Source organism: Piliocolobus tephrosceles, chromosome X (assembly GCF_002776525.5).
Source record: "Piliocolobus tephrosceles isolate RC106 chromosome X, ASM277652v3, whole genome shotgun sequence".
Taxonomy (NCBI): domain Eukaryota; kingdom Metazoa; phylum Chordata; class Mammalia; order Primates; family Cercopithecidae; genus Piliocolobus; species Piliocolobus tephrosceles.
In genome coordinates this window covers 94,145,253-94,169,729 of record NC_045455.1, presented here as the reverse complement: position 1 = coordinate 94,169,729, position 24,477 = coordinate 94,145,253, and the positions used below count along the sequence as shown (strand labels likewise).

General features: G+C 37.8%; 1 protein-coding gene across 8 annotated transcripts in view; it reads right to left on the bottom strand.

Moving 5' to 3' along the window:
- ZMYM2 (zinc finger MYM-type containing 2) overlaps positions 1–24,477 on the bottom strand; it is a 128,938-nt gene that overhangs the window by 12,740 nt on the left and 91,721 nt on the right. For all 8 annotated transcript variants that reach the window (XR_002726044.2, XM_023190605.1, XM_023190602.1 and 5 more), the window contains 9 exons: positions 23,462–23,627; positions 22,740–22,774; positions 17,722–17,851; positions 16,936–17,051; positions 15,293–15,464; positions 13,495–13,620; positions 11,763–11,857; positions 9,469–9,637; positions 9,099–9,250 (listed from right to left, as the gene is read on the bottom strand). Coding sequence is in view for 7 of the 8 variants with exons in the window: in XM_023190605.1 (XP_023046373.1) it covers positions 9,099–9,250; positions 9,469–9,637; positions 11,763–11,857; positions 13,495–13,620; positions 15,293–15,464; positions 16,936–17,051; positions 17,722–17,851; positions 22,740–22,774; positions 23,462–23,627 (1,161 nt within the window). In the remaining variant the exon portion in view is untranslated. The remainder of the gene's footprint in view (positions 1–9,098; positions 9,251–9,468; positions 9,638–11,762; positions 11,858–13,494; positions 13,621–15,292; positions 15,465–16,935; positions 17,052–17,721; positions 17,852–22,739; positions 22,775–23,461; positions 23,628–24,477) is intronic.

The following is a 24,477-nucleotide window of genomic DNA, read 5'->3' as shown; positions in this document are numbered from 1 at the left end:
AACACAAAGATCCTCAAACTTTTTGGGAAAGAAATCTGTTAATATCTTTAAAAATAAAAAATATACTTTTCTTAAGATCCAATAATACCCTTTCTGGAATCATATCTCAGAAATAAATGTATCAGTTCTTTAGGATAATTATACAAGATCTGTGTGGGGCAGGAGGGGGCAGAGGAGGAAGGAAAGTATAGACTGTCTATAACAGCAAAATTTCATCAAAGAGAACGCTCATCATTGTGGAAATTACTAAATTAACTGTGATATAGCACACAATGAGATATATACATAGTTAGGCCTGTTCCTGTTGACTTAGAGGGACTGCCACAATTTACTGGGAAGTAGATGAACAGAAAGTAAGATGTAGAAGTGTGTAATATGGTCTAGTGTTCCTAGCTGACCAAATTATCTCTTTCATCATGTTCACAAAAAACAGAAATACACACATCTAGCTAACAGCGATAAGGTGGGGAGATTAAAGAAAAAAAAGTGACTGGCATGGTGGCTCAGGCCTGTAATCCTAGAACTTTGGGAGGCTGAGGTGGGTGGATCACCTGAGATCAGGCGTTTGAGACCAGCCTGGCCAACATGGCAAAAACTCATCTCTATGGGGCGGGGAGACCAAGTGGCCAGGAATGGTAGCTCATTCCTGTAATCCCAGCTACCTGGGAGGCTGAGGCAGGAGAACTGCTTAAACCCAGGAAGTGGAGGAACCGAGATCAAGCCACTGCATTCCAGCCTGGGCGATAGAGACTCTGTCTCAAAAAAAAAAAAAAAAAGGTGTCTATAGTTCTATTTATAATGAACTTCGTATGACAGATATGTGTTCACATACGTAAAACAGTATATGAAAGAATGATCATGAAATGTTAATGACGGTTATTACAGGATTTCATATCATTTTTCTTCTTCCTCAAACATTTTCATATTATGTGAACATTTAACAATAACCACCGTTCCTTATACAAAATCAGTGGAGGAAAGTCAGTTACTTTGAGAAGGAATAAGAAAAACAAACAAAACAAGAAAAAATAAGGCTGTGCTCCCCTTTCATACAGTACCAGTTATTTACAATTATGTTTAATTTTTCAATGTACAACACGGAAGTGACTATTTACTTCAGTTTACATTCACAGGACTTAGACTTAGTCCTTACAACAAAAGATATTGTTTCTTCTATAGTTCTATAGACATATGGAAGAAAATCATACTTCCTGTCAACTGTATCTTTATTGTCAGATGTGAGCAAAACTAATGAATCCAACAGAAAAATATGCACACTCTTCCAAATATAGCTTCTATTTCTGTATACATCTTGAACTAACATTAAACAGCACTGATTTCTGGAAAGTTTACTTTAGTTACCTTATCTTTACACTGAGTTTCAGGATTACTTTTAAAGCTGCTTATAAATACCACAGTCTTTGAAAACAAGTCTGTGAAAATGTATCCAATAATAAAAATAGATATTCCACAATTTTTAAAAACTGTGGTAAACTGTAGAACAAAAAAATTACCATCCTAACCATTTTTAAATGTGCAGTTCAGTGGTAAAACAACTTTTTGAGAAAACATTCATCAATACGTAAGGAACCTATTTTAAAAAGGAAGGAAGCCGGGCACCGTGCCTCACGCCTGTGAAGTCCAGCACTTTGGGAGGCTGAGGAAGGTGGATTGCTTGGGCCCAGGAGTTTGAGACCAGACTGGGCAACATGGCGAAACCCCATCTCTACAAAAAAACACAGAAGTTAGTTAGCCAGGTGTGGTGGTACGTGCCCACATTCCCAGCCACTGAAAGGGCTGAGGCAGGAGGATCACTTGAGCCTGGGAGGCTGAGGGTGTACTAAGCAAAGTTCATGCCATTGCAACTCCAGCCTGGGCGACAGAGTGAGACCAAGTCTCTCTCTCACACACACACACACACGCACACGCACACACATGCAGGAAATTCTGACATATGCTACACAACACAGATGAACCTTGAGTATATTATGCCAAATGAAATAAGCCAGACTAAAAAGGACAAATACTGTAAGATCCCACTCATATGCGGTGCCTGTGGTGGTCAAAATCATAGAGACAGAAAGTAGAAGAGCGGCTTACAGGGCTCAGTAGAGAAGGAATGGAGAGTTATTATTTAATGAGTACAGTTTCAGTTCTGCAAGATGAAAAGAGTTCTAGAGATAGATGGTGATGCTGGTTGCGCAACAATGTGAATGTACTTAATGCCACTGGACTGCACCCTTAAAAATGCTTAAAACCGTTAATTTTATGTTATGTATATTTTACAATAACAAAAACTGAGAGAAAAAAACCTATTTAAGACATACTTCATAATCATTACACAATCCACTTAGCTCTCAAAACCTCTAATAGTATTGAAGTCCTAATTATTTAAATAATCCATTCAATAAAAAGCAATCCAGAGACTCAACTTCCTGTGATACCATTTTCCTTAAGTCAAGAAAAATTAAATGCAACATATAAAAATTCGTGATGTAAGTAAACTAGTTTTAGAGAAAAGTTTACAGTTTTAAATGCTTTCCTGAAAAAGAACGATCTAAAATCAATTATCTAAGCTTACGACTTAAGAAGCTGGATAAAAAGAGAGCAAATTAAGAAAGGAAATAATACAGCTCAGATTCAATACAAGAGAAAAATTAAAATGATACACCTTTAGCTACGTGAGTGTCTAGGCCAACTATACAGACCTAGCTAGCTCCATGGGCCCAATCCTACAAACCTATGAGCTAAGAATTGCTTTTTACTCTTTTAAAAATGGTTACAATTTAAAGCAGTTATATGTAAGTAGCTATATTACAGTCTAAAGTTTTACCTTTTGGTCTGCAAAGCCTAAATTATTTATTATCTTGCCCTTAACAAAAAAGTTGGCTGATTCCTGAGCTGGACTGCTCAAGATACAAAAAGAGGCTGGGCATGGTGGCTCACACCTGTAATCCCAGCACTATGGAAAGCTGAGGCAGGCAGATCACTTGAGGTCTGGAGTTTGAGACCAGCCTGGCCAACGTGGTGAAGTCCTGTCTCTACTAAAAATACAAAAATTAGCCAGACATGGTGGCGGACACCTGTAATCCCAGCTACTTGGGAGGCTGAGGCAGGGATTTGCTTGAATCTGGGAGGCGGAGGTTGCAGTGAGCCGAGATCACATCACTGCACACCGGCCTATGCGACAAAGTGAGACTTTGTCTCAAAAAAACAAAAAATCTAAGAAACAAAAAGAAGGCACAAATTACCAGTATTAGAAATGAAAGGATAATAAGAAAGTATTATCAAACTTAGGCTAACAAATTTGACGAGTTCGATGAAATGCATCATTTCTTGAAAGACAAAATTGCTAAAAGTGGTGCAAGAAAAAACAGGAAATCTAAACAGTTGACATCAACTAAAGGAACTGATTAAGTGATTGAAAACCACACCTACCACACCCTGCCACCCCCACCACAAAAAGCAATCCTAGGCCTACATGGCTTCACTGGTGAATTCTATTGCATATTTAAAGAAGAATACCAATTCTCACAAATTCTTTCAGAAAATAGGAGGAAGGAATATTTCCCAACACTTTTTAAAAAATTATTATTTTTTATTTATTTTTGAGATGGAGTTTTGCTCTTGTTGCCCAGACTGGAGTGCAATGGCGTGATCTCGGCTCACTGCAACCTCTGCCTCCCAGGTTCAAGCGATTCTCCAGCTTCAGCCTCCCAAGTAGCTGGGATTACAGGTGCTTGCCACTACGCCCGGCTAATTTTTGTACTTTTAGTAGAGACAGCATTTCACCATGTTGGCCAGGCTGGTCTAGAACTCCTGAGCTCAGGTGATCCACCTGCCTTGGCCTCCCGAAGTGTTGGGATTACAGGCGTGAACCCCCGTGTCCAGCCCCAACTCATTTTATGAAGCCACTACTACCCCCAAACCAAAGCCAGGTAAAGACAAGAGAACTTTCAAGTTTACTTCCAGCTCCACCAGAAGCAATCTGAAAATGGTGTCTTCCTCTCTGAACCGGCCAAAAAAAGCAGCTGTAAACACTGAATTTCATAACCAGAAGCGGAAGCCAGAGAGACCAAGATGAATGGGAATTCCTTACTCTTCCTGATGGTTGGAAGGAACCAGCTCTTTCCAAAGCGGACAATCCCAGAGGACTCCTGAAGGAAAGCAATTATGTAACTGTTCCCAAAATACAGAGCGGCTTACTAGAAAGAGTGCTGGCCAGTGGTGCCAAAGCCTTGAATGAACGTCGATGTTAAGGCAGCCCTGCCCTGGATCCAGGGCAGCATGACTGCTGGAGCTGAGGCAGAAGAAAGGGGTCTGGAGGCAGAGCATGAGTCATTCATGGTGAATCAAGGGAAAACACCTGCTCTGGGGGCAGGGGACCTATGGCCAATGAACGCCCATTTCCTGAAGTTGAACCAAGAAGGAAAACCCCGTCTCCCCATGCCCATGAAGCAAAGGCCTCTCCCTACAACCCTCTTCCTTCCGCCAGGTCTCAGGCCAAAGAGGGAGTGCCCTGGACTGACCGTGGGCCAAGCAGGGACCATCCCTTCATCTGCACAGGGGGTCAATTCACCTCAGTCTTTTATTAGTATTAGACCAAATCCTTCATCCAGATAAGGGTAACCGATAAGGACCTCAAAAGTACTTAAATCCCAGAAGACTTTGTAACTCAGCCCTAGAGTCACTTGCTTGGGTCCATTCCCACCCTGTTCAGTGCTTTCTTGCTTTAATAAATTTCTGCTTTCCCTGCTTTGTTCCTTTGTCATTTGTACATTTTGTCCAATCCTTTGTTTAAAATGCCAAGAACCTGGAGAATTTATACTCAAGGCCTTACTTCCGTGAACAGTAGTACAAAGAAGACTTGTACTAAAAAATACAAAAAATTTGCTGGGCATGACGGTGGGCACCCGTAATTCCAGCTACTCAGGAGGCTGAGGCAGGAGAATCGCTTGAACCCAGAGGCAGAGGTTGCAGTGAGCCGAGATGGTGCCACTGCACTCCAGCCTGGATGACAGAGCAAGACTATCTCAAAAACAAAACAAAACAAAAAAACAGAAGACTTTTGATTCACATATCATCACTGGGACCAGAGATCTAAAACAGTTAGCAAGGAGTGTTTCATTTGAACAGGCAGTACGAACTCTTCCAGATGATGCTGCATGTAACATCATTAAAACAGGTTAGTTAGTAAGAAATAAAGAGATTTGTAAAAAGACAATGGCTCACTGGTGTCAAAGGATCAACACTGAAGAACTCTTAATGAACTTGCTCCATTAGAAAGGAGGGAAACATAGTTTCAGTCACTGAACCTTTTAGTGGCTTAAAAAAGAGGTTTGAGACTGGACAGGCGCGGTGGCTCACGCCTGCAATCCCAGCACTTAGGGGGCCGAGACAGGTGGATCACGAGGTCGGGAGATCGAGACCATCCTGGTCAACGCGGTGAAACCTCGTTTCTACTAAAATACAAAAAATTAGCCAGGCGTGGTGGCGGGCACCTGTAGTCCCAGCAACTTGGGACTGAGGCAGAGGAACTGCTTGAACCCGGGAGGCGGAGGTTGCAGTGAGCCAAAATTGCACCACTACACTCCAGACTAGTGACAGAGCGAGACTCCATCTCAAAAAAATAAAAGGTTTGAAAAGTAGTCCTATATACTATGAAGAATATGTATCCTATTTATAATATTAAAACCTTAATGATTAAAAGAGTTGGCAAAAGATTCTGAATTCCAATCAAAAGCCGGGAGAGATTTTTGCCACAATTCAAACATACAACTATGAATAAATGCAAGGAACCAAAGAAAAAAAAAGTTAAGAAAGAATATACACCATTCCCACCACCACAGCCAGAAAGTCAGATTGATAACGAACTGGCTAGTGGTGAAAACTTTTCGAAGGTGAATCAGAAGCAGTGGCAGAAAATGGAAGCAATAAAGGCTAAACAAGCGGAAGCCCTCGGTAAGAGACGAGCAAAAAAGCAAAACTTTAATTCCATCTACGGAAAACCCGATGTGAAACCTAAGAAAGCTTCTACTGAAACTAAAATTCATGTGGCCAGCATCAAACAAAAAGTTAAGTAAGCAAAGAATAAGCAAGTTGGAGCTCTTACAGCTGAAGAAATTAAATTAGGCTTAAGATGGAAGCAGATGAAAAGAAAAACAAAGTAACATAAAAGAAAAAACAAAGTAATATACCAAAACCCCTTGACTAGATCTTAGGAAGCTATCTCCTTTTTGTAAAGGATTTTGAGATACCAGGGCATTAGTTGCCTTATTTGTGAGAAATAATATTCTGATCACTTTTTTTTTCTGAGTTTTTGTTGTTGTACGTAGAACAATGTTCTTTATAAATAAGAATTATCGTTAAAAAACAAAACTTTGAACTACTTATCATGAACCTCTGCAAAAATCATCAATATATTTGCACATCTAATCTGGCAATATATAAAAAAGATAACATTATCCAATTGGAGTCTATCCCAAGAATGCTAGGCTGGTTTAATGTCTGAAAATTAATTTAAATTCATACCATTATTAATAGGAGAGGAAAAATCCGTATCTTAATAGATGCAGAAAAGGGAGTTGACAAAATTCAATAAGCATTCATAATTAAAAAAAAAAAAACTCATCAACAAAATAAAAAGTTAAAAAAATCCTTGGTCAAATAAGAATGGAAGAAAAAAGCTCCTCAACTTGGTAACAGGAAGTTACCCAAAAAAAAAAAAAAAAAACAAAAAAAAAACACCCTAAAGGGTGCACTGAACTTAATGGTCAAAGACAAAATACTTTCCTCTATTATCAGGAACTAGGCAAGAGTTTCTGCTATCACTAATTCCATTAAACACTGTACTAGGACTAGGGTTTGGGTGGCAGGAGAGACAAATGGGGGAAGGTTTTAAGCAATGCAGTAAAGCAAAGCAAAGAAAGATCAGAAAGAGGTAAAACTGTCCTTATTCCTAGGTGACATGATTATGCATATAGAAAATTCTAAGATATATTTAAAAAATACAAGACCACCTACTAGAATAGTGAACTGATGAATATATAAAAATCAATTATATTTCTATATGCAAGTAATGCCAGGGGAAATAGCTAAAAAGAGCAAAAAGCATGTCTTTAGGGAGAGGAACTAGGTATTTTGTTGTTTCTATTGATTTTAAAAGTTGTATTATCTAAATATGTTTTCAAGCCTTGTTCTACCAGAAACTTCTTCTAAATAAAATTCCACACATAACCCAAAACACAGCCCCCAAAAAGCAGGAATCAATTAAAACAAGAGGAACCTAGGACTCAACCTCTCTCTTCCTGCTGAGTTAATCTGGCACGACCCTAGTGCTCTCTACGGCACTTTAAAACCAGTTGATCTAGATAACAGAATTATTTCTAAAATATAAACGTTCTCCTTAAAAAAGTTTCACCACCATAAACAAATATACACACACATTCAAAAGCAGTAGAAAATGGGATCTAGAGGTTTACTGTGTAAAAAGTCACAATCATCCAACTCAATGAGTGCCTACTATGTGGACAGTATGTACAAGAAAGAAAAGTAAGACCTAGCTTCCCTTTGTTTTTAAGAGGATTTATATGTAATAAAATTGTTCTGAAACTCGAGGACTAAGACAATTTCATCTATGCCTGGTACAGTATAAACGCTATTCCCACTCTCCCCTCCCACCTAGGTATAATAAAAGAGGAGGAGGGAAAAGACACACATGGTCTTCAATCCCTCAGCCAGAACCACTGGAGTCACATGTTTGGAATTCATAACTGTCTGCATTTCACAGGGGAAACAGGGCATGCACATAATTGTAATACATTAACATTCCTACAGTGGTGTGGGTAAACACTCTGTACTCGCTTAGAAACATTAACAATCCTACAGTAAGTTCTATGGTGAATGTTCTATAGATGAGTATTCACACCAAGAGTAATAAAGAAAACAATAGCTTCACAATCCCTTAGGTTAGGTTTTACTGTTGAGTGTGTTTTCATGAAAAAAATTCTGGTTTTCAGAGGTTTGTGGAATGGTGGACCTATATTATCATCTAAGCATGAGGCTCAAAGTACATGTAAACCTATAAAACGATAAAAAAGTACACCTATTCACGTATCTTTTAGGTTGCTACTGCAAGATATGTGATGGTCCTCAAATATAGTGAATTACAGCCATGCACCACCACTTACAGAATCTTAAGCAAATTTCTATCCTAAAGAAAAAGTAAATAAAACACAAATTAAGACAATTCTAGTTTTTTTCAGTGATTTACTTCATTATCTAACACCTGTTAGCAGAATAAAATGAACTTTTAGGCCTACAAACAAAACTCTGAAAAGATCTTCCCTGTCATCTACCATATTTCAAAATACATAGGATGTTAAGTTGGAGATTCTTTCTGACTTCTGGGCACAAATCTGTAGGATTTGTTCAGAACTAGAGGTCATTATTTAAAGTTGATCTCCATGTTTACTGTAGAAAACAAATTCATAGACATGTGGATGAAGTTTATCTTTACCCCTAAAGAATGATCTCTTCTTATGAAATAGCCAAAGAATTAACGAGTAGTTATACCGTTTAGCAAGACAGACACACATGAGCAGCACACAGTAAAACAGACCTATTTACAGAGTCGGGACATTTTTCTGTTTACCTGTAGATCAACAGGGATCTACAGCCAGATCTGCTACATATCATGCCTTATAATGTGAATTCATTTATCTGCAACGGTAAGGAAAGAATCTCATCCTGATTATCATTTATATATAAATGGTGGCAAATACACAACTTTGTAGATGTGCTAGAAAAGATGCTGAAGTTTTGAGTGATCTGTCCATACCCTATTTTTCCCATAAATTCTTTTTGGTTTTGGTACAAAGTTTTGGAGAACTTGAAGGTTTTTAGGAACATATATATTCCATTACAGAAGAAACACAAAGTAGCTAATCCTTTATAATATCATAATATTTCCAAATAGACTAAATTTTTCTTTGTCTTTCTTGGTAAGTCAATAAAGGTTCCATAATGCTACAGGAACAAGAACTACCACAACTTTTCTTATTAATGTTATACTTGAAAGCAGCCATCAAATTACTAACCTCCTGTATTCCAAGGCAAAGGTAATAGATGCTGTCAGGTGCATAATTCTCTCCATTTGGCCGTCGGATCTCATTGACAAAATGAGCTAACCCATAGTTAAGCTCAGCTGTGGTGTGTGAGAGTAGATCCTCTTTTAACTTTACTGATTTAGCTAAAAATACATAAAATAAAAATCAGTAATTGTTATTATTTACTGTCTTATTAAGGTTAAGAACTTTCTGACATTCTTTGTAAGAGCTCTGAAGAAAAATAAAATGCATTCTTACAGGTATTTTAAGTTACATTTATGTTTTTTAAATTTAAAGGTACTCCACAACAGAAATCTTGATTTTAAATAGGACTTAGGAGAAACAAAATTAAAACACTTACAAGATTTTAACTCATCTAATACCAGAAGATCTTCATCCAGTTGCCTAGTTTTGACCCAGTGTTTCCATGCATTTACGCCATACGTGTATTTGAAAGGAAAGCTGCATTCTGAATTGTCAGAACTATCATCATGAGACTGGTATCCTGATACAGCCTTTCTCTTGGCTCCCTATTAGTAAAAAACACCATAACATCTTTTTTAAAGCCTACATTATTTCATTACTTTATACAAGCCTTCTCTCAACAAAGGCAAATTACAATCGACCCTTGAACAACATGGGTTTGAACTGCAGGGGTCCACTTGGACAAGTAAGTTTTTCTGTGTGCATGCCTCTCCTACCTCCTCCTATCTCTTCCAACCGTGCCACCTGAGACAGAAGATCAACCTCTCCTCTTCCTCCTCAGCCTGCTCAACATGAAGACAATGAGGACCATCTACTTCCACCTAATGAATCGTAAATATATTTTCTCTCCCATGATTCTCTTGATAACATTTTCTCTAGCTAACTTTATTATGAATATACAGTATGTAACATATAAAATATGCGTTAATCAACTGTTATCAGCAAGGCTTCAACAGTTGGCTACTAGTAGTTAACTTTTTAGGGAGTCAAAAGTAACACATGACTTTTTGACTGTGCAGGGGGCGCTCAGTGAAGAGTAGGCTACTAGTACTTAACATTTTAGGGAGTCAAAACTTATACACAAATTTGTGACTGTGCAGGGGGGATCAGAGCCCAACCACTGCACTGTGCAAGGATCATCTGCAATTGCAAATATAGTTACTTCTTTAATCTGTAATAAAAATATAGTTATTTGTTTAATCTGTCATGAAATTAGAAAAGAAAAAAATGAAATACAGGTATTTGCTTTGAACTGACTGGTATTCCTGAATCTGACAATAGTTAGTTAATATTTCAGGAAATGTGATGTTTCGACATAAATCACTTTGTGCAACAAAATCATATTAAATTCTGTGGTGAGAGTCACCAATGAAGAGAAAATAAATATAAGACAATTAATAAACTAATCTAAATATTACTGTAAGAGAGAAACTGAAGAACTTTTCAACAATTCCACCTTATAGAGAGTGACACTTAACTACTTTTCACTTTTTATTTTATTTTATTGTTTTATTTTTGTTTTTTAAGACAGGGCCTTGCTCTGTCATCCATGTTAGAGTTCTGTAATCACGGTATCTCTCCTGCCAGGTAAGTATCCATGCTGGAGTTCTGTTTGGAGGTGAAGTCTTGCTCTGTTGCCCAAGCTGGAGCGCAATGGCACGATCATAGCTCACTGCAGCCTGGATCCTCCTCCTGAGTAGCTGGGACTGCAGGCACGTGCCACCATGCCTGGCTAATTTTTAGAAGTCTCACTGTGTTGCCCAGGCTGCTCTCAAACTCCTGGGCTCCAGCAATCTTCCCGCCTCAGCCTTCCAAAGTGCTGGGATTACAGGTGCCACTGTGCCTGGCCCCCTTTTCACTTTCCTGATGGCATTGTTCGCAATGCAAAAGTTTTTAATTTTGACGTAGTCCAGTTTATTTTTTTATTTTTCCTTTTCTTCCCTGTGCTTTCGGTATCTTACCAAACAAACTGCCTAACATAAGGCCATTAAGATTTAGGCCTATGTTTTCTTCTAAGAGTTTTATGTTTTTAGCTCTTACATTTAGGTATATGGCTCATTTTGAGTTAATTGTTGTGTCTGGTGTCAACGAGAAGTCCACCATCATTCTACTGCAAGTATTCTCTCCCTTTTCAGGTTTTCTGTTCTTTCTTTTGGAGACAATTTGTGAAAGCTATCTTTCTGAAGGTATTTTTAAAACCTGCTTTATGTTGGAAGTCAGAAACCCAGAAAGTTGGCAGAATACTCTAACAATTACAGTTGTTCACGCATGTAGATCTGGTCTACTGAACGATCAAACTGTCCAGCATGTCTTTCCATGTGTGTATGCCTAAAAGACACCAGAAATAATAAACTGTATACTTCAACCCCGCTGATAATCTCATCAGAAATAATGATGGAAAAAAACAGCTCCCTTTCTAGAAAACAGTGTGAATTTTTGTGAAAGAATTGAACTTATTACTTTAGCAACTGTTTTCTATTTTGACCCTGCATCAAGAAAGTTTAGTTGAGGTATCAACTAAACCTGAGATATTTTTATTACTTAAAAATAGATTACCTCTTAAATGATTTTCCAACCTAGAAAACAAAATATGTTCCCACATTCTCAGGCACACTGTATCCCTGTTTGCCTATAGAGAGATTCTGTTATATAGGCTATAAGTGAATGTACCTTTTTTTTAGATCGAGGTCTGGGCTGTTCCTCATATTCTTCACCAAAAACAGGTGGTAATAAAAATTCATTCTCCATATCAAGCTCCTCAGCAGCTGACAACCAAATCAGAACTTTATTTTAAACGAAATAGCACAAGGTTATGTTATATAAACACAGCCAGCAAATAACCACAGGATGTAAACCAGCACTCTTACATGGGGACAATCGGGGCTGGGCTGGGGAGTAAATGACTCATTGTATCTAACGTGGTTTGTAAGTTCTGACAAACCCTGTTCAAACTCCTAAAAATATATATAAAATGAGTATCAACACAGAATTTTCATGAAAATGTATGATATCAGAAAAATTACTACAGTCTGGAATCCAATTATAAGATCTAAATAGTATCGGTACAAATCTGATTCAATCTATTAAATGTTTTTTTTACAAAAACCAACGTTTCACATTCTACTCAGTGTGCTCATTAGCCATCCATGGATTAGGAAAATAATGAGGCCGGGCCCGGTGGCTCACGCCTATAATCCCAGCACTTTGGGAGGCTGAGGCGAGCGGATCACAAGGTCAGGAGACTGAGACCATCCTGGCTAACACAGTGAAACCCCCGTCTCTACTAAAAATACAAAAAATTAGCCGGGCATGGTGGCAGGCACCTGTAGTCCCAGCTACTCGGGAGGCTGAGGCAGGAGAATGGCGTGAGCCCGGGAGGCGGAGCTTGCAGTGAGCTGAGATCGCGCCACTGCACTCCAGCCTGGGCAACAAAGCGAGACTCTGTCTCAAAAAAAAAAAAGAAAGAAAGAAAATAATGAAAAGTGACATGCCTATTTTACAAAAGACTTGAAAATAATTTTTCCTTTGAAGGTGAACTTAATTTTCAAAGGGATCTTTAAAAAATGCTATATATATACACAATATATATATATATTTTATATATATACTTTTTTGAGACAGAGTTTTGCTCTTGTTGCCCTGGTTGGAGTGCAACGGCGCAGTCTTGGCTCACTGCAGCCTCCACCTCCCAGGTTCAAGCAATTCTGCCTCAGCCTCCCAAGTAGCTGGGATTACAGGTGCTCGCCACCACACCCAGCTAATTTTTCTATTTTCAGAAGAGACGGGGTTTCACCACGTTGGCCAGGCTGGTCTCAAACTCCTGACCTCAGGTGATCCACCCACCTCGGCCTCCCAAAGTGCTGGGATTACAGGCATAAGCCATCGCACCTAGACGCTAACAATTTTTTTAAATTAAAAAGGACACAAACACTTCTTTAAACTTTCTATAATGAATTACTTCTAGAGGTTTTTTTTTTTTGAGACAGGGTCTCATTCTGGAGTGCAGCAGCACAATCTTAGCTCACTGCAACCTCTACTTCCTGGACTCAAGCAGTCCTCCTGCCTCAGCCTCCCAAGCAGCTGGGATTACAGGCATGCACCACCATCCTGGCTAATTTTTGTATTTTTTAGTAGAGATGGCATTTCACCACATTGCCCAGGCTGGTCTTGAACTCCTGGGTTCAAGTGATCTCATTCCAGAAGTTAACTGGTAAGGTGGGTTTTTTCAAAAAAAAAAAAAAAAAAAAAAATGAAGTTAACTGTTAAGGTGAGTTTAAAAAAATAACAACAACAAAAAAATATGAACACTGTTAAAGGCAATGACACAAACATCAAATGGTAAATTATCATAACCACAGTTGACTCCACAACTCAAGCCCATAGTCATGAAGGTTTTGAGTACCTCTGGGAAAATCTATTTCGATGTCCAGATCTGGTTCGTATGGTACATCAGGCATGCTGGACTGTGTCTCTGGGTCAGAGTTCTTCAGCAGATCTGAACCAATTATATCTGTTTCAATCATTACACCTGAAATCAATCCATACTATCATTAGGAATCAAAACAGAAAACCCCAACGGTATCTGTATTTAATCTGGCAAAAGCAAGGCATTTAATTTTAAATGCAATATTAAAAAATATATTTAATGTCACAAAAGGGCATATTATATATATAACCATCTCAAAATGTAAACCACTATAAACCTCATAATTATAATTAGTCACAAGCACATGAAAACTTTCAATCCTATTAGGAAGACTCCCTTCAAAAGCTAATAGGTACGCTTTGATAGTAAAACAACTTCAACAAGTAAAGTATTTCTAAAAGCAACTTTTTGTCAAAAATAAACTAATGAGGGTAGACAACTGTAGTTTTCAATACTCTTTGAATTTTGACCTAGGTTTCTCAAGTCGTCCAATATATGCTTATTAACAACTGCCTTTTAATGGTTCGATCAATTGCTTTCAAGTGTTTTTGTGTTATAGTCATGGTAAGAAATGCATTTTATCCAGCACATACTGCAAGGTGATGGCAGGGAACAGAAAGACATCTGTATACACACTGGTTTCACAAAATAATACTTACCCTTTCTAGGAGGGATTCACATTGTCATTTTTTTTACCCTGCTCCACTTAGTTTTTCTTTCATTAAACAAAAACACTGGTTGCAACCCACTAAATTAATTTCACAACTTCTTACCACAGTGCTTCAAAAACACTGTCTCATTATTAAATCCAGAGAAAATTACAGTATTTTGATTGTCCTCCAGGGTAGGGTAAGAATCAGCTCAAGGGTGAACTAGGACTCTGGGTATCAAGAGAGGGTTAAGGGTGGAAAATAAATATTCTAAGCAACTTAGAACCATCCACAACACACTCATCATGTTATATACCATGTAGCGCAAGCACTGCCCTAACAGAGGTTAAGATAAACTCTGGTTTTGATAATGCAAATTATTTTATCAGTATAAGCAATAAAAGAAAACTAGGGGCTGAGTGTGGTAGCTCCAACCTGTAATCCCAGCACTTTGTGGGCAGGCAGATCACCTGAGGTCAGGAGTTTGCGATCAGCCTGGCCAACATGGTGAAGCCCGGTCCCTACTAAAAAAAATCTAAATTAGCTGGGCGTGGTGGCACGTGCCTCGTTAATTCCAGCTACTCAGGAGGCTGAGGCAGAAGAATAGCTTGAACCCAGGAGGCAGAGATCTCAGTGAGCCCGGAATCGTGCTACCGCACTCCACCCTGGGCAACAGAGCAAGAGTCCATCTCAAAAAAAAACAAAAAACAAAAAACTAGGGATAACTATTACAAAAGAAGAGTTCTGATTACTATTAGAGTCTACTACAAGTTATTATAGTTTTGTATCTGCACTACTCCATTAAAAACAAGAGTAACTCTGAGTGGATTTTACAAGTCAAATCCTGCTTAAAACAGAGACCAAAGACCAAATTCCTGCTTCGGATATCTGTCTGAGGGCACCTGGCTAAATATAGTGTAGATCTCTTAATATAAAATATATTTTTGTTACAATGCTTTCCTCACCCCTACATAAATTGAAACAAAATTATATGCCCTGGAAAGTAATGTAACAATACTTATAAATAACCAATGGTAACAATATTTATAAATAACCAATGGAACAATACTTATAAATAACCAATGGTAACACTTATTCGCCAGGTATAAATTAGTGCAGCTCACTGTTGATGTTGGCAGTCTCTGTTTTCCCCTCGTCTTCACTCATCATATCCGTCATTGTAAGCAACTCTGTATCGAGAGGATCTGAAGAAACCTTGCTCTTTAGCTCCTCGATTGCTGCGGGAATCTTCTCACTGCTGTCCAATGGAGCAGGCAGAAAAACAGGAACTGGCACCTAATTAACCAAATCACTGTGAGTTAGGTTTACTAAACATTAAAAGGTATTTTTCCAAATTAAAAATTACTCTGACACATGATCTACTTTATAATATCACACTGGATAAAAGCTTTGAAAAGAACACATACACAACTAAGATGTTAACTGTGACAAGAAAGCCTAGAATACAAACATCTACTTTTCGGAATACAAATTAAAGAAAAAGAATTTCTGTCCCCCAGGGAACTGTAACAGCCAAGCCCTGACACAGTAGTGTTCTAAGTACTGCAAGTGATTTGGGATCAAATAATATTTTATATGGAATTCTACGTTTCAGCTCTAAACCTTATGACTTCACAAATACTTCTTCTTCTTTTTTTTTTTGAGACAGAATTTCGCTCTTGTTGCCCAGCCTAGAGTGCAATGGCACTATCTCAGTTCACTGCACCCTCCGCTTCCTGGGTTCAAGTGATTCTCCTGCCTCAGCCTCCCAGTAGCTGGGATTACAGGTGTGCGCCACCACGCCCGACTAATTTTGTATTTTTGGTAGAGACAGGGTTTCACCATGTTGGCCAGGCTGGTCTCGAACTCCTGACCTCAGGTGATCTGCCCATGTTGGCCTCCCAACGTGCTGGGATTACAGGCGTGAGCCACTGAACATGGCCCACAAATAATTATTTTGAAAATGAACCCAAATATAAAACTCAATATGCACAGAGCAGGCGCAGACATCTGCAAAATGTTACTCGTGAGGATGAATATATACATAGTTACACACAAAGCAATCAATCATGACAACAGAGATACAACCAAATCTAAGTTAACTATTGAAGAAAGGTAAAGATGGTTTTATTAGCTTCATTAAACTAGTAACTACAACTACAGTTATCCTCAGTATTCTAGGGGATTGGTTCCAGGATCACCTGTGGATGGATACCAAAGTCTATGCAGACTCAAGTCCCACACCCCTACAGTCAGCCTTCCATACAGATTTCACATCCTCAAATAATTTTTTTTTTTTGAGACAAGGACTTGCTCCGTAGCCCAGGCTGCAGTGCCATGGTGCAATCACAGCTCACTGCAGCCTCCATCTCCCAAGCTCAAGCAATCTTCCTACCTCAGCCTCCCAAGTAGCTGGGACTACAGTATATGCCACCATGCCTGGCTAATTTTTGTATTTTTAGTAGTGACAGGGTTTCACCATGCCGCCCAGGCTGGTCTTGAACTCCTGGGCTGAAGATACGCCTACCTTAGCCTTCCAAAGTGCTGGGATTACAGGCAGAATACTGTATTTTCAGTCCGTGTTTGGTCACGGATGTGGAACCTGCCAATATAGAGGGCCGCCCATATTTATTGGGAAAAAAAAAATCATCCACATATGTGGATGCATGGAGTTCAAACTCTTTTCGTTCAAGAGTCAACTGTACATTGTTTTCCCAACTGTGCCTGCTCAATCTCAAAATGAAAAAGAACTTAAAATGTGACTTACAGGAACAGGAACTGTAGTAGGAACAGGAATATTCTGACTGTACATGTGCATAGGAACTGGGATATACACAGGCACAGGGATAGGCACTGGAACATATTCTGTCTTCCAAGTATCATCTAAAAACACAAAACATATTTAAGGAGCAACGTTAACTAACACTTATATACAGGTGCTTAATGTTAAAATAATTTGATCAAGAAAAATTTAACTACCTCAGTACCTTTTCTTTTTCTCTAAATTCCCAGTTTTTACAAGTTAGGTAACTTAAAAAGAAAGCAGCAGCTGTTCTAACTTACAGAAAATACAAATAGAATTTAGGGATTTTTTTTTTTAAGAAAGATAACATCCTTTAAAAACACTATATAGTTCCAGATACCCTACCATACTCTCCTCAACAACCTCCCCAAAGGCTTATTTAATCAAATAATTAGAATACAGATAACACTGTGAATTTGATAAAAAATACATATTTGAATAATTTCATCTCATTCTGACAGGAAGGAAACAGAATTGTTACCATTACGAATCACAGGTAAAGAGGAAATTTTTGATAAAGTATTTTTTCACTTTGACATAATTTGTATTCTAGGCCTTTATCAGAGATTGATCATAATGATTTAAAATGAGATACTGTATTCTCCAGGTAATATGTAAAATTAGATAAGCAAAATCAACAGAAAATGACAAATTGACCAAATGAATCTATCCTGGAGGCTGTTCCATTCAAGAAAAGCATGTAAAGATGAAGGTATGGGGAAGTATGTAAGTCACATTGTCCTACGTTACCTGTCTGACAAGATTTGGTCTGCATGTGAGGTTTACAGTAAGTAGCTTTTGTCATTGTTAAAGGTTTGCAAAGAACTGCTTTGTTCTTCATCTCTTTGTTAGGTGTTGGAGAAGGGGGTGGTGCTGAACCCTATGAAAAAGCAAAGAGAAACATTTTTATTTTTATGTCTAATTTTCAGTACTTCCTGGTGTCAATGAAGGATTTTCGGTACTAAGAAGGGAACACACAAAAGCAGAAGAGGATAACCAAATTATGCTATTATCACTATGTTCACTATACTCTTAATCTATAAGGATCAATATGAATCTACTCTAACTACTAGCAAAGTAGTAGCAATTATTCATTCTATAGATTTATATCACCTTCAAAGGATACCATCAGAACGATTTTAGAAAAATACATAAAGACAATCGAACTTTTAAGTACAAAATCAAGATTGCAAACCTCAACTACGAAAACACTTAGGCACTTTTAAATTTATTTCAGAAAAAGAAGACCTTACAGTTATTATGGCTCTCTGATACTCTAGCTCCCTCTGCTGGATAAATGGCATTAAATATGATCATAAATTTGAAAAGAAAAACGAAAACAATTACCAAAGATATCCTCAAACTTTAAGTTGTATATTTCCTGTGGCCCCGCAATGGCAATTTCTGAAACCTATTCTACAGATGCAGTCTCTAAGATATTTTGCACTAAGTTCACCGTAGCATTATTTGCATTGCAAACAAAACAAAACCCCACATAAATAAAATCTGAAATAAGCGGAAGATAAGAGCATAAGGGAGTAAAGGTAAGGTACTCTCCACATCACCTATTGATACGGAGAAAATGTAGGTACATAATTCAGAACAGTTGTGTTCTATACAGTTGCCCCAATGACTACTGAACTGCTGCTTCAATGGGAAATACAAGATTAGGTTCCTGTGAGCCTCCGATCACAATGTTTTCATCAACTGATCAATACATAATTTTGTTAAAGATACTTCATACAGTATTTTTTTAATAATAAGACAGTATTTCATTAGAGCATTTTTGTGTAATACACTAGTGAGATAAACACAGTACAAATACAGCACACACACACTGTACATCACTCACACAGCACATGCACACTGTACAGTACGCCACACATATATTGTACAGTGATCACATAAACAACACTGAACACATACTGTTTACCTTTATGCAAATAAAGTCCTAAAAAATATTAAACAAAAATTAAGCAGTCAAAGTTTTACAAAAGCTGGCCGGGTGCATTGGCTCACATGTGTAAGCCCAGAACTTTGGGAAGCCGAGACAGGCGGATCACCTAAGGTCAAGAGCTTGAGACCAGCCTGGCCAACACAGTGAAACCCCGTCTCTACTAAATATACCCAAAAAATAGAAATAAATAAATAACTAGCCAGACATGGTGGTGCCCACCTCTAGTCCCAGCTACTCTAGAGGCTGAGGCAGGAGAATCGCTTGACCCTGGGAGGCGGAGGTTGCAGTGAGCCAAGATCATCCCACTGCACTCTAGCCTGGGTGACAGAGTTAGAATTTGTCTCAAGAACAAAGCAAAAACAAAACAAACATTAACGAAATTTCACTGTGGATGGAGCTGCAGGATGTGTGATGAGACACTGCACCGTGTGGTCTGACCTCTCAACCTTGGTGTGCCGCACGAAAACCGAGGTTGTAGAACTGGCTCTTGTGCCTTGCTGACAGTTGTCAGTGATTTTCTTACTCAAACTGGCTTCAAAAATTGTGTCAGCCCTGGCAGCTTAGCTTTTAACCTCAGATCCTTTTGCATCTCAAGGCATGTTCTCAGTAGTGCTTAAACTTGAGACTGTGCTCAAGCATAGGGCCATTTTTCTGTTTTATTGACAATTTTTCCCAAGACAGAATTCCATTCTGGTATCACCTTCCTTCATGTTGCCAAAACCTATGCTCATTTGCTGTGTGATGCACACTGTGTTTTTAACATTGTTCTTTAGAATTTCTGTAACACCTTTTCAGTTTGATCAAACATTTTCCCAGCAGTTATCAATAGCCTATTGGTGGGTAGGCAAATTTGAAATCCATGAATGAGGACTGACTGCACAATTACCTCTCAGCATAGGTGGAGGACTGGTTCTAGGACCACCACCATCCACCAAAGCCCCTGCCCCTACTCTTCATACCAGAATCTGTGCATACACAACTCCCAGTCAGCCTTTATAGAACTCACCCACATGAAAAGTCTGCCCTCAAATTTGCCTCGCAAATCCTTTATTTTCCATCCAAGTTTGGTTAGGAAAAAAAAAACAAAAAAGCCACGTGGAAATGGACAAATGCAGTTCAAATCCATGTTGTTCAAGGGTCAACTATACTTAAAGCTACTGCTGTGTGACCTCAGGCAAGTCACTCGATCTCTTATGCCTCCATTTCCACCATCGTATAATGGAGAGAATAACTTAGCAAACAGTATCTGTTACATACCAGGCACTAGGAAAGTTTGGTCTCAACTGGAAAATACTCTACATCCCAAAAGAGAGGATCTAAAGTCACAGACGTCCTGGGATTGCTCAATGTTGCACTCCTTGCCATTCTGCAAATACTACTCTATGTCAATAAACTATGCCACTTGGTGAAAATCTACACTGGAACCAAACTTGTTTTTTAGAATGTTTTTTACTTTTTAGTCAATAGGCAGGATCCAGTTATTTGTGTACGATGAAGTAGGACCCAAAAGAACAAAAATTATAATGACAAAAGCCACCATCTGCGGAGTATTTGCTAGATGCCAGGGAGTATGAAAAGCACCAAATCTTATTGCACACTCCTAACACCACAAAAGGTAGGACTTTTTATCACTCCCATTTTACATATGAGGAAACTGAGACTCAGAAGTGACACAACCTGGCAAGAGGCACTGAGCTAAAAGTTCTGAAATCAGGATTCAAGTAAGATTCATCTGATGTCAAAGTTTACGTTCTTCACTATACATACTTCCTCTACGAAGTCTGGAACAAAACAGCTATACCATGGTTTAGTATTCATCATGAGGTAGGTACTACATTCATCTTGATTTTTCAAATAAACTTACACAAAGAACAGGGAAGTAACTTGCCCAAAATTAAACAGCTAAGCTCCTATCCTTTGAAGTTTACGGGTGGAAAATTAGAAGATTCCAAAAGCTTACAAAGAAGAAAAGATGGGAGAGGACTTTATATGACAAAAGGCAACAGCTGCAATGGCAGCCTTACTTATCCTTCCCTATCAATAATGCTTCCTCTATCCCTCCATCATATAGTTTGGTTCAAGTCCTGTAGGAGAAGAAAAATATTTAATATCATGCTAATAGAAAGGGTTTCTGGTCAAAAGCACACACCTTTGAAACAAGGTTGAGGACTTGCCTTATAAATTAAGTATATAATAGGGAATACTCATCTTTCATATCCTCAGCATGGATGAAAGTCTCTGGTATTAAAATCAGATAATTCAAGTGAATACTTTACATACTTCCAAAATTATCTGATTTTAAATTATTTCCATAAGGGGGCGTATGGATAGAGAAAGCAAGGAAAAGGTATTCTTACTTTTCTAGGATTCTGTCCAACTATTAACATCAAAAACAAACACTGAATAGAATGAATGTAAAAATACCAATTTTCATCTATATCAGTGTTTCTCACTTCTGGTTACATATTAGAATCCTGAAGAACTTTTCTTTCTTTTTTTTTTTTTAATGGAGATGGAGTTTCACTCTTATTACCCAGGCTGGAGTGCAGTGGCACAATCTTGGCTCACTGCAACCTCTGCCTTCTGCCTCCCAGGTTCAAGCAATTCTCCTGCCTCAGCTTCCTGAGTAGCTGGGATTACAGGTGCACGCCACCACGCCTGGCTAACTTTTTGTATTTTTAGTAGAGATGGAGTTTCATTATCTTGGCCAGGCTGGTCTTGAACTTCTGACCTCAGGTGATCCACTTCCCTTGTTGCAGGGATTACAGGCGTGAGTCCCTGTGCCCAGCCAGAACTTTTTTAAAATACAGAATTTTGGGGTTGGAGCCTAGGCACTGGAAGGTTTTGAAAATCTGCCAGGTGATTCTAATGAGTAGTCAGCACTAGGAACCACTGATCTGTTCTTTTGTAACATAACAAGAACTAGCCCAGAGACTTTATTGCCGATAAATGACTCCTAAAGAGCTTCCCTCGGATAAGGATGCGAGAAACACCAGGATCCACCGCTGGTGACAGCTGTAAGATGCAGCATGCCAAGGCCAGGCAGTGCCCTACCACTCTCCAGAGAGTGGCAAAAGCATTGCCTCTTATCTTTAGTAGTCATTAGTAGCATCAACCTATAAAACTCTTACAATGCTAACAGAAGTAGAATTTGATATATTACACCAAAAGAAAAATAAATAGGAGGAAAAAAATCCAGGACACTTTGTGTATTTCCCAAATTTTTAAACTCAAAAAATTCTAGTCACCAACATGTATCTTCAGATCTCTACTTGAAAGATAAATGCATAAAGCCATTACTCATCTGCCTCAGCCTATTTCTTCAGCCTCATTTTCCATTATTCGACCAAAGATCCCCTTCAAGCTTGGCTCTAGTAAGTAGTTCTGCCAAATACGCATGTGTTTAGCACTTTATTATTCTCCTATTTTTCATGCCTATCTGATAATCTTCTACTCAACTGTTTACAGTCAGCTTCTTCGTATCTTTCAGAACAAATACAGTCATTTCAAACACACTATTGCCATTGTCTTAAAGATGCATCTATTATGGAAACATCCGTCAACTCAAATATCACTTATGTCTATTGCCCCATTGTGACGAGAGGCTATAATTAATTATCTTTTATATTCCTTAGCATGTATGACAGTCTCTGGTATTAATATAATTCAGCTGAATACTCCACTGTCTCAGTTAAGCCAAAAAAAAAAAAAAAAAAAAATTACTGTTATGATCACATTAAATTGGCCTAATTATTTTTTACCCCGTATTAAAAAAAATCACAATTTAGCACTCCATGTCACCAATACTTACTGTCATTTTGGTTCGAGACGTCTGACAACCCTGATCTAAAAAACATAAAAAATTTAAAATAAGACAAATACTCTTTCTTCAGAATTTTCTAAATCCCTATTTCTCATTAAATTTCACTAATTTAAAATGTGACTAAAGAAAATATTTTAGACATTTAAGGGAAGAATTTCAAATATGTATAAAGTATAGAAATATACAGGTAAATAAATGAAATTAAATTAATCCTTTTTTCCTTTTGTCCCCTCTGAAAGTATACACTGCTTTTGGGGAAATACTATTATACATTCTTAGATTTATATCTTAAAAGATATATATATATTTTTAAAAATTACAGCTTCTAAAGGGTTTTTGTTGTTCCTCCCAACCTACTCCCTAGCAATTCGATTTGCTAAAAATAATTTGCATTTAAAATTGCAAATGACACCATAGGTAGATGTCTATTCTTTTTTAAAATCTGTGTTATAATGCTGTTTAGCTTCTCCTCACTATCAACTACACCTTGTTTTCTCAATTAGCATGAAATTTCAAAAAGACAATAAAACAAAAAGCAATACATTTATAAAAACAACATACCAGGGTACTTCAACCCAGAGAATCTACGGAATTTAAGTTGCTATTAAGCGATCTCCAAAATCAACTATTCATTATCAGTGTTTTGGATTCAGAACTACGTAAAGACTGATTTACAGGGTTTTCAAGTTATCACCTAAATTATTACATACCATAATGCAAGTTTTCAGGTCCTTTCTGAGTTGTCATGTTGGGCTCATTTTGCTGACAGTAGAAGCGCAGTAAGCAGTGTTGATCACAGAAGTGCTTCATTTCCCCACGCCACTGAACTCGCTCTTTAAGAGTTCCTTGAGATTTACAACAGTCACACCTTGCAGCCTTAATTTAAAAAGGAAGGTTTCAGACATTGCAAATTATTTTTGAAGATTTCCAGAAGTTTATCAGTGATTATTGCCAAATGTGATAAAACCGTGACTGATAAAGAAAAACAGAACTATAATATAAATCATTTATAAACAGTAAAATGTACAATAAGTAAAAGTGGGGAAAAAAAAAAAAAGCAGCAATTTCTCAATTGACAAAGTTCCATCCTATACTTACCAGGAGTCAAAGACCAGCATCACAAAGGTAGGATAACTAAATACATATTGGTAGACCAAATCAATGTATTTTAATGTTTTTAAATACTTTTGAGGGCCATATAATATACTGGTAGAATCATCTCCTACCATTATATTGAACATTTATGAGTAATGAACGGATTTCCCAGGTTTGTTGTACAAGACAAAGGTAATTTTGAAGCAAGCTCTTATGATGGGAAATTTATGGATGTTAACTTGAAATATTTCAGTTTTTCAACAGTTTGATATAAATTTGAAAAGCTTTAATAAATTTATTTAGTTTTAGTAACAAGAACTTTGAGTTCATGTTTTTAAACACTCAATGTTTAAATGTTCTGAAAACCAGTAATATCAATAAGACAAGCGATTTGACCCACATCTAGGAAAACAATCAGCCCAATGGTCCACAACTTAACTTGCAATACCGAAAAATGATACAAGAAAAACAAATTAAAATTCACAGAATGTACTTTATTTTGGTGAATCAATAATCTTGAGACAGATTTTTGTTTTTAGAGATCTTAATTTCCCTAGATTTTGCCCATTTTCACTATTTCTTAACATCTTGACTAATGAGTGTGAAGAAAATATAAACGATATATCTTCAA